General features: G+C 34.8%; 1 protein-coding gene across 2 annotated transcripts in view; it reads left to right on the top strand.

Annotated features, from left to right (window-relative positions):
• NUDCD1 (NudC domain containing 1) overlaps nt 1-17152 on the top strand; it is a 71083-nt gene extending 53931 nt beyond the window's left edge. Inside the window, exons 9-10 of one of the 2 annotated variants that reach the window (XM_017512228.2) lie at nt 11728-11887; nt 13919-17152. In XM_017512228.2, coding sequence (XP_017367717.1) covers nt 11728-11887; nt 13919-14211 — 453 coding nt within the window. In that variant the 3' untranslated portion in view covers nt 14212-17152. The remainder of the gene's footprint in view (nt 1-11727; nt 11888-13918) is intronic. The other variant, XM_017512230.2, reaches the window with a different exon arrangement.
• Nucleotides 17153-19140: the final 1988 nt, after the last annotated feature.

The raw sequence follows: 19140 nt of genomic DNA, 5'->3' as shown, positions 1-19140 counted from the left end.
AATAAATTTTATGAGGTATGCCTGTGATTCTTTTTGGTTGTTCTTTTTTATTTTTATTTTTTGAGATGGAATCTCACGCTGTCACCCAGGCTGGAATGCAGTGGCACAATCTCAGCTCACTGCAACCTCCACCTCCCAGGTTCAAGCAATTTTCCTGCCTCAGCCTCCCAAGTAGCTGAGATTATAGGTGCCTGCCACTACGCCGGGCTAATTTTTGTATTTTTAGTAGAGATGGGGTTTCACTGTATTGGTCAGGCTGGTCTTGAACTCCCAACCTCAGGTGATCCTCCCGCCTCGGCCTCCCAAAGTGTGGTGATTATAGGTGTGAGCCACCACTCCTGGCCAGGCAAAGCCATTTTTAGCAGCTATCATAAATTTGGAAGAATTTTTATCAATGTATAGATCTTCTTTCTTCTCCAACATTTTCCTAGGGAGACTGCCCCTCACACACTGGATCAGATGAAGCCTCTATGTTCCTGGCTGGGAGTGATTGATGGCTAGTTGATAATAAATGCAGTTTGTTTGTTTTCTTCTCATTTGCTATACATTCTGTTGGTTTGACAGTAATATAAATAATAAATCTGACACATGAATACACTTGCCTTATTTGTGACAAGGATGACACAGTAGTACAGTGGGAAAAGGATGGTCTTTCCAACCAATGGTACTGGGTCTGTTAGATATCAGTAAGGAAAAAGAATTTGACTCTTACACCATATGCAAAAATCAATTACAGATGGGCTGTATATTTAAACATGAAATAATAAACTAATAAAGCTTTTAGAGGGAAACACAAAGTCATCTTTGTGGCCTTGGAGTAGCAAAGATTACATGAATAGGACATGTAAAAACGCTAACTGTAAAACAATAAAGTGATCAGTTGGCTCAAAATTAAGAACATCTGTTTTTCAAAAATATGAGAGTAAAGCAGAAACCTACAGACAGGGGAACAAATTTGTAATACATGTGTTTGATGGATGAGTCATTAAGGGCCAGCAGCCTACAATGTGTGGGCCAGGTACCTGTTTTTATAAATAAAGTTTTATTAGAACTCAGTCATAGATGTTTATTTATATGCGATCTATGGCTACTTACAGACTACAACAACAGAGCTGAATAATTTTAACAAAGACTGTATGGCCTTTAGGCCTAAAATATTTACTGTCTGACCCTTTAAGTTTGCTGATTCCTTTAGACAGTACTATACTGGCTTGATTACTGTAGTATTACAGGGAGTTTGCTTTCAGCTGGTGTTATTCTTCATTTTTGTTTTCCAAATTGGTTTGGTTCTTGTAAAAACTTTACAGTCAGCTTTTTAATTTGCACAAAAATGGCTATGGGGCTTTTAATTGGAATTGTGTTGAATATGCAGGTCAACTTGAGGAGAATTGATACCTAATAATATTGAATCTTCTGATCCGTAAACATTGTCTCTTCATTTATTTAGGTTTTCCTTAATGTTTCCTAGTAGCCTTTTGAAGTTTTCAGTGTTATATTTAATCCCAATATTTTGTATTTTGGGATTCTATTACAATTAGTATATATTTTTAATTCCCAACTTATTTTGTGTATTAGGTAGCAACAGTATTACTTGACTTTATATTGTAACTTTGATGAATTATCTTTTTCCAGTTACTTTTTTGTAGATACTCCCAAGATTTCAATGTACAGGGTAATATCTGTGAATAAAGACAGTTTAACTTCTTCTTGTGCAATCTGCATGCCTTTTATTTCTTACCTTATTGTACTCGCTAGGATATCAGATGTAATGCAGATGTCAGTGGCGAGAACAGGAATTCTTGTCCTGTTTCTAATCTTAGGAAGAAAGATTGAGTGGTTTAACATTAAATATGGCATTAGTTCTAGAGTTTTTATTTAAGTAGAAGTCACTTTTAGTCTTAGTTTGCTGAGTTTGTTTGTTTGTTTTTTTATCATGAAGAGGTGTTGATTTTTAAGTGCCTAGTTATGGTGTCTGTTTAATCTCTTGTAATTTGGAATAGCAAGTTAATCAACATTTTTTACTTTATTTGTAAATAAATCTTTGAATTTGATTTTTTTTTATATAAATCTTTGAATTGGATTTTATATCCTCATCAGGTTCAAATGTTCCTTTTTTTTTTTTTTTTTTTTGCCAGTAATACTACATAAAAGATGTTTCCCTTGTAGTGTATCACGTTAGGAGGGACCTGGTGTCATTTTTTCCTACACTTGTGGTAGGATATTTAATTGTGTGGTGTCTATCAGGTTTCTGTACTCTAAAGTTGTCATCTTTCATTTTGAATTAATAAGTACTTTGTGTAAAGATCAAAGTAATCTTTTTAAAGGATTTAGTAGATTATGTCATTTCTCTATTCCTGCTCTCCCTGTATTAGGTTCCTATGTGTCACGTTTAGAATAATTTTCAGTGTCCTTATTACCATGGCCTACAAACAGCCTTCCAAGTTTCTGCAACTCATTGTATGTGATACATGTTTAACTGAGACTCCACACATGCACACACACACACATCTGATGCAAAAGTTTCACTAAACAGTACAATCCTTATTGTATGCAGTATATTCTAATATTCTTCTGTGGTCTTTTTAATGAAATAAAATAAAAAATTCTGTTCTTGATCTTCTAACTTGATTTTGCTACCAATGTGGAAACTCATATTTTGAAAGAACACTGCCATCCAGTCCTGATTATCTTCTTACTTTCCATCATTTTTTCCTAGTTCACTTTTCTGGGTTGTGTTTTGCTTTGTTTTTTGAGACAGGGTGTCGCGCTGTCACCCAGGCATGCTCACTGCAGCCTAGACCTCCCAGGCACAAGCAGTCCTCCCACTTCCAGCCTCCTGAATACCTGGGACCACAGGCACATCCCACTATGCCTAGCTAATTTTTATATTTTTTGTAGATATAGGGGTCTCACTATGTTGCCCAGGTTGGTCTCAAGTGATCCTCCTACTTCAGCCTCCCAAGTGCTGGGATAACAGGTGTAAATCACAGCACCCAGCAACTAGTTCACTTTTCTTTAGCTGCACTGGCCATTATACTGTTCTTGAAACATACTGAAACATGCTTTTCCCTTAGAATCTTTGTACTTCTTATTCTGTCTGCCTGAAATGCTCTACCTTTTCTCACTGTTTCCTTACTTTATTCCTCTTACTCTCTTTATTTACTTCTGCTCACATGTTGTCCTCTGTATGCTATTAAAACACAACCACATTGTCCATTTTCTCACATGCTTTCTCTTTTTTCTTTATGGAACTTTCTATTTTCGGATATATATTTGTATATTTCTTTTATCTGATACATTTATATGTATCCTCCACTAAAATAGTAAAATTTTGATGTTATGATACATCATCGTTAAGACCTAATTAGATAATTTTTTAAAAATCAAAAAAGGATCAGTTTTAAAAAATATTTCTGAATAATAGTTACTGTGGCTTTTTAAAGTAGAAATTTAAGTGCATTTCCATCAATTGTATTTTATAGCGCTTAGCTAAGATGTGACATCTTCCTATGCTTCAGTCTCTAGTCAAGGTAAAGAGATATTTAAGTATATAAGTAATTTAATGGGGGTTCAAACTGAAAAATGCAACCCAGGATTTTATAAGATTTCTTTTCCATGTTTTTTAGACATCAATTTTATACACACAATGCACAAACAACTTATCTATACAACTTAACTGACAAAACAAGATTATAAGCATATTTATAGTATGTGAGTTACAATATCTGAAATAGTGCATAACCAGGGACACGATCTGGTGGTTGCTTAATAGTTACTGTGAAATGGACTTAGGGAGGACATCAGTTTGGAAATACATCTGAATTTAAATTCTAGCTACCTACCACTTGTTAGCTTCTTGACTTAAATCTCTGAACCTCTCAAGTTTGAGTTTTCCTCTTCTGCTAAATGAGATCATATCTTAATTCTCTGGTAGCAAAGATTAAATAAGGTAGTAAATACAGATAAGCTAAATACTTCATGCATAGTTAAGAACACGGTAAATAATTTAAACAATTTATTCCATGAGCAGAATATGAATTTGGAATTAAAATTTCAATCTGGCATTCCAGTATATACTTTATTTCTGAATAGATAAAACCTTTTTGTTAATACTATTTTAAAATTTAATTTGGTAGTAGAAGTGATTAAAAGTTGTTTAAATGTCTTCACTCTGATGTTTAATCTTCAGAAGTCTTTAATTGCTAAGTGTTTTACAAAGACAAGACAATTGACTACTTGAAATGCATATTTCAGATTTTCCCTAGAGAATATTTTACTCTAATTGTAGTCTTCATTCAAAGACTACAAAGGTAATCAAAAGTAAATATGACCTTTTCTATAGTAAACATAAGAGAAGAAATACGAGAGTATATTTTATTGGCCATAGGGTTTATGGAGTTCAGAGTTGTTTTTCTTTTTTATGCAGTAAGATATTTAGTTGGTATTAACAAGGAATGAATTTTCCAAATGAGTAAATTGCCCAGATAAATTAATTTTTTCCATTTAAATTCTGAAAATATTTAAAGCTTCCTTTTCCCCCTTGAAATCTTACTAAAATGTGTTATTTGCCTAATATCTTACATAAAGTGTTCTGAAGAGAAAGTAACATTTTGTTGATAGTTATATATCATCAGGATGAACACTAATTACCATACTGTGTATTTCTAGGTAATTACCATTAGAGGTATTTGAATTAAATGGGAGTCTTTGCCTACTTCATTTAAAAAAAAAATGTCTTTTTGTTTGTTTCCACTGCTCATAAGCTATTGTCTGCTTTGTCTCACCTCTGGCAGTGCATGTACCCAAAGCAACCATCCTTTTCTTTCTATTTGCTGTCCTATTTTGCTCTTGGCTACCAAGTTGTAAACTCCATGGAATTTTGTTCACAGTCAGAATAAATAGTTCTCTAGTGAAAAATGGGTTTTGTGTCACCTGTTCTTGACTCAAGAACCTTCTGAACATCTTGTACTTTTTTCTTCCAAGTAGTGGCCCATGCTGGATAATGGATAAAGTTTTACTTCCCCTGTTTTATCTACTTCCAATTATGATACAATATCTTTTTTGTTCTTCACGTCTTTTTCTCATATTGGTTATTTTCTGTATCTATATGATTATATAATAAGTATACTCTAATTGGGCCTTTTTTAAAAAATCACACTTCATTTTAATTCACTTAACAAAACTACTTATTTTAGTCACTTTACTTTTTAATCTTTTTTTTAAATTTTTTTTTATTATTTTTAAAACAGATGGGGTGTCACCATGTTGGCCAGGCTGGTCTGGAACTCCTGACCTCAGGTGATTCACCCACTTCGGCCTCCGGAAGTGCTGGGATTACAGGATGGCCAGCTACTTTTTAATCTTAACTGTACTTTGCTTTTGTTTTGGAAGAAATCCTGTTATCTAAACTTTTAGAGGTTGCAGGCAAGGAGAAAACCTTTGGTTATCTTAAGTGATGGATGTGAGCATATATGGAACCTATGAGGAACAATGGAAACAATCTCTTTAGATCTCATGAATAGCTAAAGATCATTCTGGGAACAAATGCATTAGCAAGTCAGGCCTAAAGGAAATATGGAGCATTGTTTAGAAAATACCACAAGTTCTGATGACCAGATCTACTTTCCTCTTGAGAATCAACCTGTTCTCAGAGTCATTACATTGTCATCACATTGCCATCTTCTGTATTTGCTACTGCTGAGCATACTTCTACTTACTGATCACAACCTTACGTTCTACATCTTATCATGGTTTCTGATTACTGTACTCTCTAGCTATGTCTTCTACCTCTCTTGTTAGTTTGAATTGTTTATTTTTTGGTATTTAAATTTCCTGAACAAAAGTACTTTATTGTTTTGGCTAGCCACCATCCAGTATGGGAAGCACCTGTTCAAGAAAAGACTTCAATATAACCATTTTATAGATGAGTGGATTAAAGATGGTTAACTTTGGATTAGATGCCAATGCTCGATTCTGTTAGCAGAAGCCAGGCAAGTGGGATCCTATAGTACATGGGTTGCTACTTGTGTATTTGGAAGTTCTTGAGATATTGAATTGTTAACCAGTCTGATGATTGTAAGTTGAAATCCTAGGCTTCTTAGGCAAGTTCATAAATAATGATCAAGGAAATTCCAGCTTTTGCCTAGAATGTAGAAAGCTGGAAAGATTGTCACTCCCATTGTCATAAGATAATGCTGGATTATCTGTGGAATCATAGCTTTTTAAAGACTCATCAGAAAGCTGAGCTTACAGAGGAGCCAACAGCTTGAAATCTAAGAAGTAAGTGCCGTAAAGGAGAGATAAGATAGGGACACTGGTTCACCTGAACATTGGAGAGAAACAGGAGGACTGCCAGTGAGTAAGAAGGTAAATTGGTAAGAAGGATTCAACTAACAGATTGTTAAAGATGTAATGTGACCCGTAACTATCACCTGGAATTCACAGACATAAGAGAAGTTGCACACACTTACGGGATCTTCTTTATGGACCTTGACCAGGTTAGCACAAGCAAGACTGGGAGCAGGCCAGGACATTAGAGAAAGCTACCTTGGTGTTCAGAATTGGTTTAGAGAGGGAGCGTTCTCGGCTGTGGGAAAAGTATGATGTCTTGCCTGTATTGTTTTAAGTATCAACAGCCTAAGCTGCTGAGGGAAGAGCCATCAAATCTTAGCTTGCCCAGGGTTCAGAATAAGACCCATTGAAGCTAGAGGAAAAGATAAACTTCAAAACACCATCTGTATGCCTTCAGGAGGGACAGAAAATCATCCAGGTTATTAGAAGTCTCCTACCACTGGATGAGGGCATTAACACTGAAAAAGCTCAAACCCTGAAACTGAGGTCCCAGAGTACTGAGGCTAAACTAGACAGTAGAGAATTCTTTTCCTTGACTCGCCAACCCACATCCCCCTCACCATCAGACTAGGAAGCACATCAAGCAGGAAGTAAATGCAGTCTACCACTAGAGACAGAGTAAGAGCATAGACTCTCTCTGAGGTGAACATGCACAGTGAAGGCCTAAAGCTTGGGATGGAACAATACCATTGAGGAAAGTGCTTGAGCAAAACCTAGTAACCTATGAATTATAGGGGAACTCAAAAGGAAAGTTAGAACATATTTTGTATTGAATGAAGATAAAACATGGCACATGTGGAATACAGCTAAAGGTTGGTGGGATATTTACAGCATTACATGTTATACCAGGAAAAAAAAAAGTGCCTCAATTTAATAATTTAAGCTTTCACATTAAGAAACTAGGAAAAGAAGAGCAAACTAAGTCTAAAGCAAGCAGAAGGAAGGATACCCTAAGGATTAAAGTGGGAACCAGTTAAATTGAAAGCAGGAAATCACAGAGAAAACTAATAAACTCAGTTAGGCTTCTGAAAAGATCAAGATTGGTAAGTCTCTAGCCAGACCAACTGAGGAAAAAGAAAACACAAAGTATCAATGTCAAGAATAGCACTTAGGGTGTCAATAGAGATCCTAAAGACACTAAAATATAACCAATGAAATCTTATAATCAACTATATTTCCATATATTTGACAATTTATATGGAACAAATTTTTTGAAGTACAAAATTACTAATGTTTGCTTAAGAAATAGATGGAGACCTGGCTAGGCATGGTGGCTCAAACCTGTAATTCCAGCAGGGAGGCTGGAATTTGGGAGGCTGAGGCAGGTGGATCGCGAGGTCAGGAGTTCAAGACCAGCCTGGCCAAGATGATAAAACCCGTCTCTACTAAAAAGTAGAAAAATTAGCTGGGCATGGTGGTGGGCATCAGTAATCCCAGCTACTCAGGAAGCTGAGACAGAGAATTGCTTGAACCCAGGAGGCAGAGTGCAGTGAGCTGAGAACGCACCACAGCAACTCCAGGCTGAGTGACAGAGTGAGACTCCATCTCAAAAAAAAAAAGAAAAGATTTAATTTATTTTTAAAAACTTTCCAACAGAGAACTCTCCAGGCCCAGATGGCTTCACTGGTTTATTTTACCAAATGAAGAAACAATACCAATTCTCAACAAACTTCTCAAAAGTTAAAGACAAAGGAGCACTTTCCAACTTAATGAGGCTAGCATTACCCTGATACCAAAGACATTAAAAGATGAGAAAACAGGAAGAAAAACACCCAATATCCTTCATGAATACAGACACAAAAATTCTTAACAAGATAATTAGTAAATGAAATCCATTAATAAGTAAAAAGGAAAATTACATTATGGCCCAGTAGGGTTTATTCTGGGAACTCAAAGCTGATTTCATCATTCAAATATTGTCAGTCAGTATAATTCATATCAACAGACTAAAGAAAAATATTTGATCATCCTAGTAGATGCAGAAAAAGAATATGACAAAAAAAAATTCGTTTATGATAAAAATGCTTAGCAAACTAAAAATGAGGGAAACTTTCTCATCCAGAATCCTAGAGTTTACACTGTACTTTATGGTAAAAGACTGAAGGCTTCTGTTAAGATTGGGAACAGGCCAAGAAGTCTGCTTGTATTACTCCTGTTCAGCATCATGCTGGGAGTCCCAGGTAGGCAGAAAGTCAAGAAATGGTAGTGAAAGGCATAAACAGTTATCAAGAGATTCTAATACCACATAATAAAAATGAAGCCAAACACCTTTTAGGCGTTATCTTAAAATCATGCTTATGTTCAGTTCCTTTATCCACTCTGCTTGGAATCTTTGAACAGAAATGAAAGATTGTTTTCCTTTTGTGGCATCTGTCCATCCTAAGAAGTAGAAAACATCTGGCAATGGCATAATCTTTATATTTAGCTGTGTGAAATACTCAATTTTGAAGTAAAAAATAAGGAAGCTAGAATTTATTAAGTAAAATGAGTATCACGTAGTCTCTTACTACATATAGAAAGAAGGAAAGAATTCAACAATTCTTGCCAGGCACCAGTGGTTCACATCTGTAATCCTGGCACTTTGGGAGGTTGAGGCAGGAGGATTGCTTCAGTTGAGTTCAAGACCAGCCTGGGCAACATAGTAAGACCTCTCATCTCTACAAAAAAATTAAAAATTTAAAAATTACCCAGTCATGGCAGTGTGTGCCTATAGTCCCAGCTACTCAGGAGGCTGGAACTGGAGGACTGCTAGAGCCCAGTAAGTCAAGGCTGTCATGAGCCATGATTGTGCCACTGGACACCAGCCTGGGTGACAGAGTGAGACCCTATCTCAAAAAAAAAAAAAAAAAAAAAAATCAACAATTCTTTATATATCTCTGCCTATCCCCTTTGCTTTTGTTGTCATCTCACTTTCTATGTTTGTTTGTGACCCTCCTCCCTCCCTAAGAACGCTTTTTAATACATTGAGCCTACCCACATATTCCAGGATAATCTTTCCATCTCAGGACCTTAAACTTAATCATATCTACAAAGTCCCTTTTGCCATATATGGTAACATATTCATGGGTTCCAGGGGATTTAGATATGGACATTAGCCTGCCACAGGTGGTATGCAAAAACATTAATAATCTAATATAGTATGATAAGTAATTTGATAGGAATAACATAGATGATGCTTGAATTTTCAGAATTCAAGCAGCTCATATATCCATGAGAATAGGAGAATTCAGGGAGCAACTGATGGTTGAATTGAGTCTTGGAGGATGAGTGGGAATCTATCAGGTAAAAAAAATACAAGAGTCCAAACAGAATGCCATGTCAAAGGTATGGAAAAGACAAACTATATGAAATTGCTAGTTTTATCATTAACAGCACTTGACACAATTGCCGTAATGGAGATATTTGTATGGTAAGTGGCTGCTGAAGTCAAGAAAAACCTAAGTCAGAGTAAGGGGCTCTTAGTAAGGCACCTGCCTTCATCTTCATCCTCTTATTTTCATGATTGATTGATCTCCCTTGGTGGTCAGCTTTCACTTGGTGGTTCAAGGGCCTCTGTTCTTTTCTCACTGCTGTCCAAGTATGGATGGACAAGAGATTGCTCAATTATATTAATCCTCAATACATTCTTTAGACACTTGGCTCGTGAAAGTAGGTGTGTTTCTGTGAAAATATTATTTCAACTTTTATTTTAGCTATAGTTTATTTTTCTTGAAAAACCTTGATTTAAAAAAAAAGTGAGAACATCAGACTTAGGGTACAGGGAAGAGAGCTAAAGCAGTGTTTGGTCCATCAAAACTTATAATAATAAAAGGCCAGTTAGGTACTGATGACTTTGAAAATAAACCTCATCTAGCCACTGATCATCATGAATAAGGAGAGAAAAGAAACAATCAGTGGTCTCTGTGTGCTGGCCTGTTCCCCTTCTTCTGTAGAGAGCAAGCACTGGCCCTACTCAAAAGCCCTATTTCCCTGGCATTGCTGGGGAGCAGAAGGTGGATTGCTCTGACACTGGACTCCCTTGTGACCAGTAGCCTGTGTTGTCACAGTTCTACCAACAGGCTCTCTTGCTTGAGAACCACTTCATGGCTTTCTCCATTGAACTCAGGTCAAGTTCACATTTTATATTTTCTACATTTGATGTGATTTTTGTTAGCATTTATTCTGTTTGCTATTTTCAACTCTGATAACATTTCTAATAAAGAAGACTATCCTTACAACATATCTCCATTTAGAAAAAGTATTTCTATAGATGAAATCCAGTGAGTTTCAATTTGATGATTTTGTATTAGAATGAATTTTTTTAGGCATCAATACAGCAATCACAATTATTGATGTGTTACAATAACAAATGCTGACATTATTGACATATTGACATTGATACCAGAATAAGCAATAGGTTAAAGTAAATAATTTGTAAACAGATCTGAGTGTGAATTCCAGCATTGTGGTATTTCTCTTTAGGACAATTTACTCAAGCTCCCCAAGTCTGTTCTTTCGTCGCTTAAGTGAAGATAATAACAGCCTTGTGTGTTATTGAGAAGATTAATATTTGTAGCATGCCTGGCATGTAGAATGTGCTCATAAATTCTGGTAGTATCATTGTTCTTGGTGATTATTACAAGTTAGCATTAGTAACTTTATGCGTGTATTCTATGGTTTAAAAATAGTCTGCTTAAATTGGTGCTTTGTATCAGTGGTCCCCAACCTTTTTGGTACCAGGGACCAGTTTGTGGAAGACAATTTTTCCAAACAGACCTGTGGGGGATTGGTGGATGGTTTCAGAATAAAACCGTTCTGCTTTAGATCATCAGGTATTAATTTGATTCTCATAAGGAGCATGCAACCTAGATCCCTTGCATGCACATTTCACATTAGTGTTCACGCTCCTGTGAGAATCTAATTCTGCTGCTGATCTGACAGGAGGTGGAGCCCTGGTAGTAATGCCCCCTTGCCTGCTGCTCACCTCCTGCTGTGAGGCCCAGTTCCTACAAGGTCACTGCCTGGTACTGGTCTGTGGCACAGTGGGGGCACCCCTGCTTTATATCATGTCTTAAACTAGTTACTAACAGTGATGAAGTAGTATATTAGCGTGGTGATTAAGAGCATAGACTGTGGGCCCAAATTTCAGCTCCATGACTTACTGCCAGGCTAACCGTTAACAAGTTACCTAAATGCCTTGTACATCACTTTCCTCAGCTTTAAAATGAATATGACAGTAGCACATTTCTCTCAGGGATATTATAAGGGGTCAATGAGAGTAAGTATATAAAAAGTATAAAACAGTTGCTGACAGTGCTGGCTGTCAGCTTCTGCTGTTGTTATTATTGTTGCTATTATTAATTTGTTGTTGAGTAAATTTTTTCAATCACTTTTTAGGTGAATCTTGGAAGCAACCAGTACCTTTTTTCTGTTGTAGTGGATCCTAAAGAAATGCCCTGCTTCTGTTTGCGCCACGATGTTGATGCCCTACTCTGGCAACCACACTCCAGCAAACAAGATGATATGTGGGAGCACATTGCAACTTTCAATGCTTTAGGTATAAACAAACTCTTTTGACATTTTCCATGAAATCAGAAGTACAGTCATCATTTTTTTAAAGTTCACTTCTTTTTTTTCTTTTTAATTTGAGCTGTCCTGATTACATTTAGATTGGTTCATGCTATGATTTGTTTGCTTGTACTAGTTGCTGAGTGTTAACACTGTTGGAACATTTAGACTAATCTGTTTTTATGCTTATACAGAAGATCAAAACAGAATAGAAATGAAAGTGGTTATCTAACCACTTGAATTATTCTACTAAGTCATTTGCTTTTTCTAATTCTGTAAGCCATATAATACTGGACTCTGAACAAGGAGCTTGATAATTCCCTACATGGAACTTATATTCAGGCTTCTTCAGAATAATCTTCAGAAACATCATAGAATCCCTCTAAGGTGTAATGCACATTAGGAGACATCTTTTGTCAAAATTAAGTACAAAAGGGAGCCACTATAATGAAAACACTTATGGAAAGTGGTGATAAACAGAAATTAAACTTATTTGGTAGGATAAAATGAAAAAAATAGCAGTTTTAAAATTAGGGCTTGAAAATATTTTAAACTGCTTAATTGTAGATGTATGCAATCATTGATTTTATGTCAAAATCCATTAGTATTGTATGACAAATTTTTTATGTGAATTAGCCACAGTTATTGCTTTCTTAAAAGATTATTTTAAACTGGCAGCAAGAAGTGAAATTATGTATTTTGATGGCTATATATGAACAACCCTAATTGTAGAAGAAATTTATTAATTATCCCTTATAGTTAATAATGTAGGCTGCTAAACTGGTTCAGACTCCAGTGTAGTCCGAAAAAAATGGATTTTTATGACCTGACAAAATTTGGTTGACTAACCATAAAATTTTTAGCCTCCCTACTATGATGCTATTTTTTAATTATCTATACTTTAGTCAGAGGAAAGCTCTATCATATCATCTTTAGATGCTCAGATCTTCTATTCATATCCCCAAATCCCCTATTTTAGAGGAATTCTATGCTTAATTCTAAATTAAATCAACATTACATTAGATATATATACTTGAAATGTTATACACTTTATTAATTCTGTCAAGGTTAGCCTGGATAGCTACTTTATTTAAATAGGTATCTAAATCTTCACTTTTCTCCCTCAAACCCTGCTTAATATTTTTAAAAGCAGTATTGATCTGTGTGCTCAGTGGTTCCTTTGCTTATTCATTGTTCGATGAGCTCTCAATTGTAATTAGTGTTATATTTTTATCTTATATAAATGTAAATATCTAACATTTGCTAACCATGTCACAATCTGAAAATCATAATTTATAATAATTTTGGAACATAAATGTTCTCTTAATCCATCAAGATACTTTTTAAACATGTACATGAATTAAGACAAGATTAAGGATTTTTTCAGTTTAGAGACTTGAAATTATTTTTGAGGTTATAGTGGTCAACATTCTACTTCTGGGGGCTGAAAGTACAACAAAATCCATTTATAATGGTGGTATTGGTGTGTAAAAGTATCACTAACATTATAGGGATAATAAGATAATGAATCATGAATACCAGTACATTCAGGGATACATTATTAACAGAAACCTGAAATAACTTTATGATGGTATTCTATACAGATTTTCCTATATTTAAGAGGAAAAAAAAGATCCTCTGATGCCATATCGGTAATTCATCAAACTAAATATTAGATTGGCACTTAAAGATATTTTGGTATATAGTTAGTGTTTTCGATTTTAGAATTTTAGTGTTCCAATATTCATGGAAATTAAATGAAACTATATTATGCTTTTCTGAAGAGAGAAAGCCATATCTATTTTGTTCCTTCTGAGTTAAAGTTATATTTTTGCACCAGTCAGGAGAGACTGATTATGGCTAATCATTAATGATTCAGAATTATATACCTTATGGTATATATTTAACTTGGGCATTTTAATTTATAATACATATTGCAAAATATTAAATGTTAAATCATGATTTTTCCCCTTCTGATTAATATATAGTTTTTTGTTTGTTTATCTCATATTCTTGGCAGGCTATGTCCAAGCATCAAAGAGAGACAAAAAATTTTTTGCCTGTGCTCCAAATTACTCCTATGCAGCCCTTTGTGAGTGCCTTCGTCGAGTATTCATCTATCGTCAGCCTGCTCCCATGTCCACTGTACTTTACAACAGAAAGGAAGGCAGGCAAGTAGGACAGGTTGCTAAGCAGCAAGTAGCAAGCCTAGAAACCAATGATCCTATTTTAGGCTTTCAGGCAACAAATGAGAGATTATTTGTTCTTACTACCAAAAATCTCTTTTTAATAAAAGTAAATACAGAGAATTAATTATTCTAACATGTTAGTTTCTTTGTACTGGAAAAGTATTCAGTGGTACCTGGAGGTTCTGGGCAGTTATACTGTAACCTCTTAAGTTTTAGTGTGCTAAATATATCTTGTATGATTTTTTATTTTTTAAATAACATTAGAAATGTATTCAAGAGATTATAATTCTGTAAAACTATGGAATGAAGCTGCAGATTTAGAATATTGCCTTCTGTAAAACAATGTAAAGATAATATTAGCAAGTATACTTATTTTTTAAAAACAGGGCTAGAATCTCATCTTTTATATTAAATATGTACAGTTCAGTGTTTAAAAATAAAAATATTTATTGTGTACTCTTTATTCATTGATTAGTTGGTATAGTATGTACCTATAAAATGTACAGGATAATAGTTAAATGTTGAGTATTGTACTACTTATTTAAATGGATTGAATAACTGAGTCTACATAGAGGGGGAAATGCTAGAGGAAAGCAGGTCTAATGCTTCTAAAGTTTACTGAGAGACCTTAATTATTTTTTTTCAATTAAGTATAGCTTTATGTAACTTTTAGCCATTTGCTATGCCACAGACATAGAGAGAGATAAGATTTCACATTATCCATCACTGCATAACAAACCACACCAAAACTCAGGTTTAAAACAAGGACTTTTATTATTTTTCATAATTCAATGAGTTGGCTGTCTCTGCGGTACAAGGCCTCTCAGCCTCCAGTAGGCTAGACGGGGCTTCTTCCCACAGTAAACATCCTAAGAGAACAAGCCCTAATGTGCCTGAGATTACTGATCCTGTACATCTGTCATATTTACTATTGTTCCATTGGACAAAGCAAATCCCATGGCCAAATCTAGAGTCAGTATGAGGGGACTACATAGGCTGACAGATAGTGGATGGTGTGATTCATTGGGGCCATTGATGGAACAATCTATCACACAAGGACAAATAATAATTTATCCTTGTAGCTCTCTTTATTTTTCTAACAATTTAAACAAAACAACCGTGTTTGTATATTACACATTTTTTGCTGCAAATTTTGGTTTTTCAAACTTTATTTTTTCAGATTTGTTTTAGTTTGTATGTACCTGGAAATTTTTGTTACTTCTTATACCATTTCAAGATATGTATCTTATATAAACCTCAAGTTGGATTTCGTATTTTAATAAGGAAGTTAAGACCTTCATTTAAGAGGCAGAAAATTAAGATAAGAAATATAAGATAGAAAATGTTTGTTTATGACATACCTGTTGCCTGTCTGAGCAAGTATTTGACTCAACTAAATTTTAATGAATGAAGGTTTGAGAGATAGAAGAGGAGGAAAAAAGATGAGGATTACATACATGATCTAAACCCTTTTTCAGAATTTCCTAGAGAAAAGTATTGGGGTGCCAGGTAAAAACTTAGGAAAAGTCTTGCGGACTTGTAATGACAACTGGAGTCCTAATAGTACTCTGCTAGTATTAGGAACCTAGAGAGACTAGGTACCAAACATCATGAGATCATAGACATAGAAAACTCTATAGTAACCAAAAACCAAAACAGCGATATTTCCAGAACTTTTTAGTGCCATTGTAAAACTTTGTGAAACAAAAGACCATTTAGATCGTGAATTATTAAAAATCTTATTATGTGAAAATCTAAATTTTCTCTAAAATTTTCCCCAAAGATAACAAATACCCTCTTAGGGAATGTAAAGAAAAATGTCTAATAATAATGTGGTGCTTAATTAACCATGACTATGTATATACTGCAAATTTTGGTAATCAGTATTCTTTGTGCATGTGATTTTTTGCATGATTAATGTTGAATTGAAAGCTGTTAGGATAATTAGTCCTAAATACTGTTGCATGTTGACCTATGTTAAAAGATGAATAGGTCTAGAGCAGTGATTTCAAGCTATTTTCTTGAAATGCTTTAGGGATTCCATAAACATTTAACTCAGTGTTCTAGGGTGCATATACTTAGAACATTGAGGTATATACTACAAGTGCTAAGAATGTGGTACTTTTTATTTTTGTTGATTTTTATCATGTTATAAATAGGAATTCATAAATATGATAGTAATAAAGTAGTATTTTATGTGTTTAGCATATTAAGAGTCATTTAACCATACTCACTCTTTTAACACATTTAAGCATCAACTATGTACCTTAGCATGATATTTTCAGTATTAAGGATAATCTATTACTAAGGATAAAAAGACAATATACATTCTAATGATTTTCAGGTAAAATTGTTTTTAGGGGGAAAAAAGAGGAGAGGGTGGCATAGATGGAGTGGTTGTTTTTCTGCTAAGGAAGAATGACCAAGGCTGGAACCTTGAAGACTACCCACAAGAGTCAGGCAGAAGAGTTGCCAGTGGGAAGAGTTAGAAAAAAGAATCAGTGTCAATAAAAAAAAAGGAAAGAAAAAAGAGTTAGTGTCAAGAAATTAGGAATGGTTAACAATGTTAAAAAAAAAAAACGCTCTTAAATAAAGAACATTAATCACATTTGTACATAAAAGGGAAATGATTGTACAAACAGGTTAAACCATCATTACACACGAATTTTTAACATGTTATTAATTATAGAAAAGAACAAATGGTAAATTTATGTATAGCAAGTCATAAGAAAGCAAAATTTGTAGTCATCACTGATCATTACTGGAAGAATATTCTTAGTAGTAAGTGTGTCTTACTGAACAAGTAATTATAGTTGAGCTGATAAAGAAAGGTCTAATGATGGAGATATAGAAGTAATAAAGCGAAGAGAAGTAAGGCCTTCTAAAATTAATAAGAATAGATGCACAAAAACAGTCAAGGTAGAAGGTAGCCAACTGGATATCAAGATATATCATGAAGCAGTAAAAAGAGGTGGCATCATTGCATTAGTAAACAAAATAGACACATATTTAATTGTCCTGTACTCATAAGAAGAAAATATCTGTATTCTCAAGGTTGAGAAAGCTTCTTAAGATCCAGAAGGCAAAAATATAAGAGAAAGGATTGATGAATTTGATCATCACAAAATGTAAAATTTCTTTATGACTTACTTTTGGTAAAAGGTAAAGCAACAGACTGAGAGAAGATATGTGACTCATGCATAATGCATTAATATTAAAATCTAGAATGTAAAAAGAATAAAAAAGCAAACAAATTATACAAAAGGAAAGAAGACAAATGATATGAACAGTTCATTCACAAAAAAGGAAATAAAGATGATCAGTAAAGCTACAGTAACCAAGACAATGTGGTATTGGCACCAATTCTGACAAATAGATCCATATCGGAATAAAGAGTCCAGATAGAGACTCAGACACATATATGGTCAGTTCATTTTAGTCAGTTATTTCAATGAAAAGGAAATTCAAAATGCAGTTTCAACCTCCTGGTCTCAATCTATCCTCTCACCTGAGTAGCTAGGACTACAGGCACATGCCACCACTCCTGGCTAATTTTTTTACTTTTTGTAGAGACAGGGTTTTGTGATGTTGCCCAGGCTGGTGTTGGATTCCTGGGCTCAAGTGATCTGTCTGTCTCGGCTTTCCAAAGTGCTGGGATTATAGGCGTGCACCACCACGCCCAGCTCCTGATCACTACTTTTTGAGTAGCAGACTTATGCTCCTGTATAACTTTGCTAGTGCAGAGGAGGATCAAAATATAAACACAAATATTCAAGGAACTTTGTTTTCTAAAATGAACATGATATAGGGAGTCAAACTTCCCCCAATACCTATTTTGTAAAATGGGGACAATGCTACATTCCTGGTAGTTTTTATGAGGGTTATATGTTATATAGAGTGCCCAATTTTTAGTACCTAGTAGTTCACTCAAAAGAGTTTATAATGTTTTAAAGAATATAAAGCCACAGACATTTCAAAATTCTATTTTTCTTTTTCTCTTTTTTTGAGATAGAGTCTCATTCTGTCACCAGGCACCAGGCTGGAGTGCAGTTGCGCAATCTCAGCTCACTGCAACCTCCGCCTCCTGGGTTCAATCAATTCTCCTGCCTCAGCCTCCAGAGTAGCTGGGACTACAGGCACGCACCACCACACCTAGCTAATTTTTGTATTTTTTTTTTAAATAAAGATGGGGTTTCACCATGTTGCCCAGGATGGTCTTAATCTCTTGATCTCATGATCCTGGGATTACAGGCGTGAGCTGCTGCACCCAGCCTCAAAATTCTATTTCTTAAAAATAATAACAATTACAGCTAATACATATATAGTAGCTACAGTATACTAGCCACTGTTGTAGCACTTTACTTATTAACTGTTTTTTCATACCAACCCTATTTTACAGAAGAGGAAACTGGGACAAAGAGAAGTTAAGTGATCAGTCTGAATTACACAGTCAGTAAATGACAGAACCTGGATTTGAACCAAGGCAGTGTAGACTTTACTGAACTCTCAGCCACTTTTGAAACCTACTTTGCACACACAGGTAGTAAATTGTTTACATACTTTTTGATAATTGTGGTGATGACTTAAATCATATGTGCCCTAAGTCTCTAGAATTTTAAGCAGATGGAGTTTGGGGCACAAATGTATTTCTGAATCATTGCTTTCCTTTTGCTACTTGGTTAACTTTTTCTGCAATTGTCAGTATTCAGTATCTTCAGAGACAGAGGTTTTAGGAAAGTAAGTAATAAAAACAGGTTTTAGGAAAGTAAGTGGGAAAACTTGGTGTATGATTTTAGAAGCTCATTATTTTCACCTGTGCTTTGTGGGGTGGGTCAGGATAATCTCTACTGTGATTTTTATAGCACTGTTTTTGAATTCCTTCCAAATGAATGCTTTTGAATGGTTTCCCTGTGACCGAAAGACTGACTCACCCCAGCTGTGTGATAATTCCTAATTAGGCCTAAAAGGGTTATTATAACTTGGTACAAAGAGAAGGAAAACTGCCATTCAACTGTTCATGAGCAATATTCCATTAGGCAATGCTTCTTTCAGT

This window comes from Cebus imitator, unplaced genomic scaffold (assembly GCF_001604975.1).
Source record: "Cebus imitator isolate Cc_AM_T3 unplaced genomic scaffold, Cebus_imitator-1.0 Scaffold465, whole genome shotgun sequence".
NCBI classification, from domain to species: Eukaryota; Metazoa; Chordata; class Mammalia; order Primates; family Cebidae; genus Cebus; species Cebus imitator.
This window is presented reverse-complemented; position numbering and strand designations above follow the sequence as displayed.